General features: G+C 39.5%; 1 protein-coding gene across 1 annotated transcript in view; it reads left to right on the forward strand.

The window, feature by feature from the left end:
• The window catches only part of IRAK3 (interleukin 1 receptor associated kinase 3), a 51,425-nt gene extending 40,867 nt beyond the window's left edge, over positions 1 to 10,558 (forward strand). The window contains exons 9-12 of the mRNA XM_068559980.1: positions 690 to 888; positions 1,223 to 1,285; positions 1,380 to 1,544; positions 3,481 to 10,558. Coding sequence (XP_068416081.1) covers positions 690 to 888; positions 1,223 to 1,285; positions 1,380 to 1,544; positions 3,481 to 3,996 — 943 coding nt within the window. The 3' untranslated portion in view covers positions 3,997 to 10,558. The remainder of the gene's footprint in view (positions 1 to 689; positions 889 to 1,222; positions 1,286 to 1,379; positions 1,545 to 3,480) is intronic.
• Positions 10,559 to 10,920: the final 362 nt, after the last annotated feature.

A 10,920-nucleotide genomic window follows, 5' to 3' on the forward strand; every position in this document is an offset into this window, starting at 1 on the left:
GCTGTCCGCCTCTTATGCTGAAATGAAGCGGGGTGGGGGGCAGTGGTAGGGCAGGGGGGCAGAAGAGAGCCAGGCTCTCAGGGTGGCAGAAGCTTGGGTCCTGGTAATGAGAGTTAATGAAACTCTCTGCCCGCCTCCTGGCACACCTGGCAAACTCCTGCATTAAATACCCTGGGACTCTGAAATGATCAGGGCAACTCCGGAAGCCCCAGCCTTGATCTGAACAAGTGAAGTGTACACCTATGGAAGAAGTCATTAAGAACTAAATGTCTGTTCTTATCTAGAGCTGGGTCGAAGGTAGGATCTGGCTCTAATGTATTCCCCATATTCAGAGGTTCAGGATAGCTACCACTGTTCTCCAACTGAGAATACGGAAGAACGGGTAAGGAATAACATAGATGGTGCTGTGTGAGACCCCAGCTGGCCTTAGAAACTGCCAGGTTTGAAATATCTGGGGAGAAAAGACCAGGCAAGGAGAATAATGAGGACTGTGCTTATTGATACAAGTCTAGAGAGCCAGGCCTTCTCTGACTTTCTCCTTGTAGGTACAAGGATCACGCAACAGGTAAAGGCCCTCAGCTTATGGACAAGGAATACTTGGAATTGATCAGATATAATGGTGAGCTTGTCCTGTTTTCGAAATACCTTTATGATGTTTTTGTCTTGTTTGCCCTTGATCACAATTTCAGTGCAAACATACTTCTGGATGATCAGTTTCAACCCAAACTAACTGATTTTGCCATGGCACACATCCGACCCCACCTAGAACCTCAGAGCTCTGTCATAAGCATGACCAGCAACAGCAGTAAGCATTTGTGGTACATGCCAGAAGAGTACATCAGACAGGGCAAACTTTCTGTTAAAACAGACGTCTACAGCTTTGGAATTGTAAGTACCAACTACCAGTTAACAAAGTCGAAGAGTTTGTTGCCAAGAATACACTAAGTTCCAAGAATTATTTTAAAGGCTTTAGCTTTTAGACCTATTGATTTTCTGTTACTCATTGTCTTATACATTAATTTTGTGTAATCAGTCAAGTAATGAAATGTAAAGTCATTAATTAGAATGAACTGTATTCAGTATTGAGGTTAATAGTCACGACTAATTATGTGTATATATTTAATATTTGTAATATTTTAATAATATTTATAATAATTTAGTAATTATTACTATGTGTATAGTATTAATATTATGTAGCTGACTTTCTGTATATTCCTTGTAGGTAATAATGGAAGTTCTGACAGGTTGTAAAGTGGTGTTAGATGAGCCAAAGCATATCCAGCTGGTAAGAATTGTCTTCATCTCCGTGCTTATTTCTTGGTCACTTTTCGGATAGATTCTGAGTTCTCAACGATGAGGTTGTCTCCTTTTCTTCCTAGAGGGATCTCCTTATAGAATTGCTGGAGAAGAGAGGCCTCGATTCATGTATCTCATTTCTAGATAAGAAAGTACATCCCTGTCCTCGGAATTTTTCCACCAAGCTGTTCTCTTTGGCAGGCCAGTGTGCTGCAACGCGGGCAAAATTAAGACCCTCGATGGATGAAGTGCGTATACCCATGGTTTTATTAAAAACTGAGTCCATGGAACCATGGAAAATCTAAATTGGATAAATTGTGTATCTATGTGAATATCAATGAGACAAATGCAGCTCCCAACAGAGAATTCTCACCTAATAGATAGCTTTTCCAGATCAAAAAGTCACATCGTTTGGTACTCTGAAAGAGGGTATTACTGGGTGGAACCAGGGCAACCACAAAAAATTTAATGAAAAGACATAAGTGACTAATTTGGAGAGAATATTTTATTCAACATTCGGGAAGAGATCTGGTCCATTAAAAATGAAGCATACGGGAATTCCCTGGTAGTCCAGTGGTTAGGACTCAGCACTTTCACTGCCAGGGCCTGGGTTCAAACCCTGGTTGGGGAACTAAGATTCCACATGCTGCGTGGTGCAGCCAATTTAAAAAAAAAATGTAGCATGTATTTCCCTTATTGATTTTTTAATTTACTCATCTGTCCATCAATTTAATCATCTAGACATTTATTTGTTTACGATAAACAAATATTTAGTACCTGCTTTGCACGCGCCAGACTTTGGACTAGGTGCTGGTGATACAACAGTGATCAAGATACTGAACTGCTGCCCTTCAGCTCACAGTCCAAAGGGAGGGTCAGATCTGTAAACATGAAGTTTCGGTACCAGAAGATAAGCATGATGATAGATGAGAACACAGGCCAATATGGGAGCATAGAGTCAGAATACATCCCAGCCTATGAAGTCAAGGAAGCTTCTTGATGGAGGTGATAGCTGAGCTATGATCTGAAGAACAGGTTGGATTTACGTATTAAGGATGGAAGGACATTCCAGGCAGAGAGAATCTACGCCTGCAAAGGCTCAGAGGTGCAGTGGATTCCTTGGCACCAAGACTGCAGATAGTCTAGCATCATGGAAGTGGGATGGTGGAGAGCAAAAATCGGACGGGTTTAAAATAATAGGAGGTTCCAGGTGATCGAGGGACATGAATTCCATTCTAGGAATTTGGATTCCACCCTAAGTCTATTGTAGAGCCGTGGAAGGGTTTTAAACAAGGAGTTGACGTAATCAGAATATAAAGACCATTGACCTGGGAGTCAGGAGAGCTGTGTTCTAGGCCTGACACCACCAGTAAGAGCTGTGTGACCTGCAATCTTGGGCCCGGAAAGGAGCTTTGAGATATGTAGTGGAGGGAACGTGAAATTGGGAGCCAGAAGACGTGGGGTCAGGCAGCAGGTCTGCTCCTTACTGGCTGGTGATAGTGATTCCCTTTTCTGAGCCTCAGCCTTATCATCTATAAAGTGAGGATATTAATGTTTGTGCAGGTTAAATGAGGTGCTGTGTGTGAAAACACTTTGTAAATTATAAAGCTCTCTATATGTATTTTTTTAATTACATGTGTGTGTGAAGGTATGTTATTTTATATCAGGTTAATGGTTCTCAATTCAGCTGCATATCCAGATCAACTGCAAAGCTTTTAAAATACGGATCCCTGGGCCCCCACGTCCGTATTTTTTGAATGACCATCTTTAGGTTGGGGCTAAGGGATCTGTATTTTAAGAAAGCTTCCCTAGGTAGTCTGGCATTTGAGAACTATAGATTGGGTTCACCATCCCCTGACCCCTTCCAATCCTCCACATATTCAGGCTGAAGTAAAAAATGATAAGAGATTCATCCAAGGTCACAAAGTAGTTGGTGGCAAATCTAGGCCTAAAGTCAGGTCTCTTAATAATCAATTTCTTTTCTACTTTGCTTCTAGTCACTTAATTAACTTATTAACATGAAGGAGTTTAGCTAATCTTTAATTCCTTCGCATTTCAAATTCTATAGTTGAACTTATTTCATGAAAATCAGAGAATATTCCTTAATAGGTAGACAGAAAAAAAAGGTAAAAGGAGAGATTATTCAGACTTCATTCAATGTGTGTTGGCTTCTCGGTTAATCAGGTCCTAACTGTTCTTGAAAGTACTCAAGCCAGCTTGTATTTTGCGGAAGATCCTCCCACATCCTTGAAGTCCTTCAGGAGTCCTTCTCCTCTGTTCTTCGATAATGTACCAAGTATTCCAGTGGAAGATGATGAAAACCAGAATAATCCATCGCTGCCTCATGATAAAGGTTGGAGAAAAGGGAGAACGACTCAGAAAACTCCCTTTGAATGCAGCCAGTCTGAGGTTACATTCCTGGGCTTTGACAGAAAGACAGGGAGTGGGAGGAATGAGGACATTTGCAATGTGCCCAGTTCTCCTTGTGAAGAAAGTTGGTCTCCAAAGCATGCAGCTCCATCCCAGGACTTGAGGGCCTCTGGTGTGAATATGGACCCTTCTGCGGAAGTTCCAGGGCATTCCTACAGGAGCATGCCAGTGGAGACTAGCTGTTCCTCTGAATTTTCCTGGAATGAATGTGAACAGTACAAAAAGGCATCAATTTCACCAGAAGATAAAGAAGAAAGCAAGTATTGCTGAGGCACCTGAGTACAGGTGTCATCTTGGGAAGACATTGTCTTTATCGGTAGTGCCAAGAGGATGATTGATGGTGAATTTGGGTAATGCAGATCAATGATCTGAACAATTCCATTCCATTCCTTCCAACTTGTAGAACAGAGTGGCTTAAAATTTTGTTATAGCACGATCATTGCCTCATGATCAAACCTGGACTAAATGAGAACCATTCAGAATTACTTAAGATCGTAGACTCTGACTTCAGACAAACAAAACAATCAAAACCTACCAAAAAGGAAGTGGATTTCAGTGTCTTCTCCATCAACATCCACGTGAGTCCTCAGAGCCTCCAGTCTGCCAAGAACATTCAGTTCAGTTGGATTCCATTGTTTTGGTTTAGCTTGCTTGCGAAGGTCGTCAGAAATGTCTAATTTGTAAATGTTAATAGATACCATACCTTTTTAAAGAATTGCCTTTTTGCTTATTTCAATTGATTCTTAGTATATTTCTGTTCATCCCTGTCAAGTCTGCCTATCTGAACATGAGCCATGACATGCCCAAGATCTGTATTTCTGTATTTAAACTCTTAAGATAGTTTATCTCATATAATATTGACTATTATTACAATTTTTTTTACATAGAGACTATTATATCCTGAGTAGAATGTATGAAATTTTAGTCAAGCAATTTTTGTTCCAAGAAAATGGCTGGTCATAAAGGCCTAGGTCAGTTTTTTGTTTGATTCCAACTCTGTGCCTTTACTCCTGGTGTTTACTGGATCTCCCCCTTTTGAAATCCTACCCAATCTTTCAGGGCCCACCATAACTGCCATCCTCCAGGAAGCTTTCCTAATCTTTCCAGCCAATAGTACTCACTTTATCAGCATTTCCATAGCAATTTCTTTTTTTTTTTCCATTTTTAAAGATTTTTAATTGAAGTACAGTTGATTTACAGTGTTGTGTTAGTTTCTGGTGTACAGCAAAATGATTCAGTTATACACATATATACATATTCTTTTTCATATTCTTTTCCATTATGGTTTATTACAGAAAATTAAATATAGTTCCCTGTGCTATTCAGTAGGACCTTGTTGTTTATTTTATATATAGTAGTTCGTATCGGCTAATCCCAAACTCCTAATTGACCCCCCCTTTCTCCTTTGATAACAATAAGTTTGTTTTCTGTGTCTGTGAATCTGTTTATGTTTTGTAAATAAGTTCATTTGTATCATCTGTAGCAATTTCTTTGAATTTCTGTTTTATATTTGTCACTTTCTGAATTATATCCAAGTTGCCTGTGCTATCATATCTCTCTTCCTAGATGGTAAACTCCTGTATTATTTTCCTACTGTCACTATAACAAATTATCACAAACTTAGTGGCTTAAAACAACATAAATTAATTATTTTACAGTTCTAGAGGTCAGAAGTCCTTGGCATTCCTTCTGAAGGCTCTAGGGGAGAATTCGTTCCCTTGCCTTTTCTAGCTTCTAGACGCTGTATGCATTCTTTGGTTCATGGCTTCTTCCTCTGTCCTCAAAGCCAGCAACATGACATCTTTAAATCTAGATCTCTCTCTTCCTCTCTCTCTCAACTCTTTTTCATCACCACTTCCTCTTTCTTTGGCCCTCCAAAGGATCCTTGTGATTGCATGGGGCCCACTCAGATAATCCAGGAAAATCTCTGCATCTTAAGATCCTTAATTTCATCACACCTGCAATATCCCTTTTCTCCTCTAAAGTCATATATTCACAGGTTTCTGGAATTAGGACATGGACATCTTTGGGGCCATTACTCTATCACATTCCCTGACTGTGTAGGGTCCATCTCTTCAGGGCCTAGCATGTTATCCTATACAGAGCAGGTGTTTCCTTATAAGTTAAATTGAGTTACATTATCTCTGTGAACCCACATAATCAAAAATTCAGCTGTAATAAACATTCCGGAGTAAATGAACAAAGTGGGGATAATGACTGTCTTTATGATGATGGACAGAAACACTCCACGAAAACCATTTCCAGAGGATTTACAGAATCTCCCTCTCCAGGATGTTTATAATAAAAGGGCAGACCTCTAGTTTTCTCTGCATCAAAGGAATAGGCCTATGCTTGTTTTTTGTAGGTTTTTTTTTTTTTGATAAGTCAGTACGGTTGAGTTAATCATAGTCAGATTGGAGTCCAGATTCAAGAACAATTAATCAAAGAAGGAAGTCTTCAGAAATCAGGGTCAGGTTAACAGACCAAGGTCAGAAACATGGAGCTACAATTCTGGGAAGAAGGATCTCATGGCAGGAAGTGAGGTTCAAAACACTATAAGCCTTAGCCTGATTGACAAGCCAAATAAAAGCCCCAGGCAAGCAGTTGGGAGAGGCCATCCCTGAGGGCTGGTCTGGGAGGACCTGGCTGCCCAGTGCTGTCTTCCCCTTCTGAGCATGAAGTATGTGTTCACAGTGCTCCCAAACTGCCCATGTGCTAAGACTGTCAGGGGAAAGGGTTGCACTAGACTCATGTGATTTTACCTCTTGTGACCTGTCCAGTTTGAAAACTCTTGATGATACACGTTAATCAAGGAATCAGTAAAAGTCTTCAACATTTGGCCTTATATATCGCCAACCATTCTGAGGCCGATTCAGCTTGTCTTATGTAGTCTGAAAGTATTTTGGCTGAATCGGGCAAATAACCTGGAATTGTGTGAAGTTGCCACTAATAATTCAAACGAGGTAATCAAGATAATCAAGAACTGACTGTGTTAAACTGCTCTTCACTTTGAATCTGAATCCCTCAGTACCTTCAAAGAGAGATCATTAAGGAAGCTCTGATTGACACCAGGCCCACACCATTATTCATCACATGTGTAATCTGTTGGTATGATGTTGATTTGAACTTGCTTAGTTGACTTAAAGCAGTGTTTCTCAAACTTTAACGTGCAGCAAAATGACATGGAAGGCTTGTTAAAAACACAGATTGCTAGCTCCCAACCTATTACGTGGGATTTTGCTTAGCACTGAGTAGAAGCTCTAGAAATACTATTAGTCAATGATCTTTTTAACTAGATCACCTTGCTAGGGTGTGACTATTTCGGACATCTTAAAGACCAAGTCAGATTAGCTGGCAATAACCTAATTAATGATATGGTAAGCAGATACCACTGTGGCTAGAAATTACCAGAATTTTCTATTGAGTGATCCAGTCCTTACTAGATTTGCCTTCTAGTGGGTGCGTTAATAAATGTTAACTGATAGGAATTAAATCTTGCATCCTGCTACAGGCAATAAGAGGATACCTTTGTGGCTTCATGATGTAAAGACTAAGACACATGAAGAAACCAATAATGAGCCCCCAAGTGTTTCCTCTGATGAGCGAACGTGAATTAGTAAAGAATTTCACTCATCTTCATGCTTATAACGCACCATGGGCAATCCTCCAGGCAGATCCTATTTACTTGATAGGTTTTTGTGCCATTTTACAATCCCCAAAACATGAAGAAAGTATTTTGTTGTTTTTGAAATTAGGTATGGGATTTCTGACATAATCAATTTTATTGGCTTCCGGAGAATTGTTATAATGATCTGTGACCCACTGCATAATTGTGAAGTTTCATAAGGTGGTACATCAGCTTGTGTAAAACAGCTTTTATGACCTGAGGTATGATGAGACTAGGAAGTGAGGGTTACGTGAGTAGCATTTATGAAGAATCAAGGCACTGTGTTAGCTACTAGAGTACCAAGTAAGGAGCAAACATTTTAGAAAGGACGAAAAGACATCTACCCAAGTTAACTGTTCAGTGATGTCTGTTATTTGAACCATAAACTATTGTAACCGAAAGTAAGGGCTGAAAGGGTGAGGAGGCTTACCCTTTACTGTGCACTTTCGAGAGGGCAAGGAAGGTGTCTTGGAGAAGCTTCCTGGAAGGAGAGAAGGGGTTAAGAGACATAGAAAAGAACACCCAAGAAGCACTCCAGGATGGATACCCAGGGAGCCAGGGGTCCACAGCTCTACCTGTGCACAGCCCCATCTCTGGGGCTGGAAGGATGGGGTGAGGGCAAAGGGAACTGGGTCCAGAGCTCTGGATGTTTTTTCCCGTTTAACCTTTACAGCCACCCTGAAGGTATGAATCCCATTTTATAGACGAGGAAACTGACTCAGGGTGGGTATGTAACTTGCCTAAGGTCGTCCCAGATCTGGAGAAGTCAGAATTTGAACCCACATCTGTCTGACTTCAAAGCCCATGGTCTTTCCTGTACTCGACACAAAGAAGCCACTGCAGATTCAAGCCCCTATGCAAAGGTCATTTGTTGATTCTAAAACTTTTCAGTAGGCACAGAAGCCTCACCATGTTTCCTGCCTTTTTCATTATTCTGTTCCTCTGCTTCAGGCACCCACCTCTGCAGTCATTTGGTATGAGTTCAATGAATTCATCCATTCATTCATTGAATAAATATTTATCGATGGCCTCCTTTGTGTCAGACACTGTTCTAAGAGCTGGGGATACAGTGAAGATCAAAACCAACAAAAATCCCTGCCCTCATGGAACTTACATTTGAGTGAAAAATGAGTGAGTGGATGAACAGGAAATGCTGTGGGAGAGTTGTAATCTCAGTTCTAACACTAACCAGCAGATCTCCATGGGACCAGCCAAACTGAGTCGTCTCAAGAGTATTCTCCAGACAGACCCTGGCTTCTCTGCCAGCTCTTTTGTCAGGGTTCAGAGAGGTTTTCTCCTTGTCCTGTGGTATAGCTCATGTCTCCATGCTAGCCTGTTGCTTCGCTGTTAGTGTCTATGGCATACGTTGTGGCAATCATGACAGCACCTGTTCTTCCACTGACCTATGACTTCTTCAGGGCATTCATTGGGCTACTGATGCCATCTTCAGCAGGCTTCTGCTAAGAAATTTGAAGCATCTACACATGCCTCACTGCACCATCACCCCAAGCTGGAACTGCCTGTTGACTTCTCTCTCCTCCATAAAACTGAAACTTCCCTGAGGGCAGAGGCTATATCTTGCTCCTTTTGGTATCCCTAACAGCTAGCATAGTACCTGGCACATACTATGGCCCAACGAATATTTGTAAAATGAATTAATTGAATAATCCTTCAAAACCTCTTCAGAATCATTGGTATCTAGTGTCTCAACACGGTCATCTAGATTGCACCCAAAGTCTGTCTTTCTAATATCCAGACTGTCATCAGTCATTTGCTTAAATGGTTCCATTTCACCATTCTTGAATGAAAGTTATTAATTTCAAATATTAATATCTGTGATATCTTTGAAAAGAGGAATTAGAAATTGTATATGTTGCTTATAAATTTGCTTCATGGTGAAAAACATTCCCAAACCATGTCTACGCAATGATAAGCCAACATTTTGACAGGGAATAAATGGATGTTGTATTTTGCTTCCATCATTCTGTCCCAAATTATTTATGTGTATTTGATGGTCCATTAGATTTTATTGCAGGTATTTCCTTGGGAGGCATTTTTATTCCAAAGATGCCTACCAAACCTGCATTACCCACCAGACTTTCACTTAAGAGCCTTCTTATTGATGTCATCTGCCTAATTGCAAATTTTTATGGTCATCTCTATAAATAGCAAGAGAGTATTTCCAATGTTTTTTAGTGGCTCCTTAGTTTTAAAATTTTCTTATAGACGAACGTTAATTGGGATAGAAGGTAAGAAGGTAGGAAGAGTGTACTTGCAGGAGATTCAGACTCAGTTAATATTGGTGTGCTTAGTACTATGCTAGCTGCATTCACACATCATCTAAGCTATTGAGCTGGGTTCTGTTACTATAAGATCAAGGAAAATGAGGTTCAAAGAATTTGACTCTCATTCTGAGTCACACTGATGGGGATACAAACTGAAAATTCTTTATTTAAGCCCAGGAAATATCTGCTCTGAAAAGGAGTAAATTAAAAAATTAAAAGTATCCCCTATTTGAAAATGAAAACAGCTAATAAATATGTTTTATTACTTTTAATTATTATTAATTTTGTCCTCACAGATGGGCAAAGATTAAAACAATTGACAGGAATATGGGCAAATGGGCATTCTTATTCACTATTGGCAGGAGTGGAGATTAGTACAGCCTTTCTAGAAGGTAGTATGTCAAAATTTTACATGGTGATACACTTTTACCCAGCAATTTGTTTAGGAATTTATCCTAATGAATAAAAATTTCACAAGTGTGTAAACATGAGGGCAAAGATGTACTTTTTAATGTTTGGATATTAAAATATTGGAAACAGCCTAAATATTCTTCAATAGAAGATGGATTAAATAAATTACAGCACAAATATACAATTGAGTTGTATGCAACTAATTAAAAATTGTTTAGATCTGTGTTTAGTGCTATAAAAAATTTGTCCCTGAAATATTATTGAATGAGAAAGCAGACTACCGAATAGTATGTTTAATATGGGCCCATTTATAACATAAGATATTTTAAAATAATATGTGTTTCATAGAGAAATCTTTGCTAAAAATTAATGATGGTTTCTTTCTGGGCTGTGGCGTTTGGGTGATCTTTACTTTCTTTAGACTTTTATGTATTTGAAGTTTTTATAATGAGCATGTATCACTTTTATTATCAGAAAACAATAAAGCTATTTTTATTTTGGAAAAAAATGTTCTCCAGATTTCTACATTTGCCTGACTCTTCGCTCAGCTGTGCCCTTGGTAACAACTGGCAACTGGTAATAATGCTTTTATTCCAATGCCCTTTATTATTTCTGTCTTCCAACCTTAGTGACTGAAGCTCCCACATAGATTTGTCTGGTATCCCCTGAGTAACAAGTTTCGAGAGGGCTTATAAAAAAGCAGTCCAAGAGGCGAAAACCAGACAAGCTGAAATACAGAAGAATGGAGAAGAGATCACAGTACACAACTGAGAATATCTGTAATTAAATATTAGTTGATTTTGGTAAAATCTTTAAAAGTTACCCTTAAGA

The sequence above is a fragment of the Eschrichtius robustus genome, chromosome 13 (assembly GCF_028021215.1).
Source record: "Eschrichtius robustus isolate mEscRob2 chromosome 13, mEscRob2.pri, whole genome shotgun sequence".
NCBI lineage: Eukaryota > Metazoa > Chordata > Mammalia > Artiodactyla > Eschrichtiidae > Eschrichtius > Eschrichtius robustus.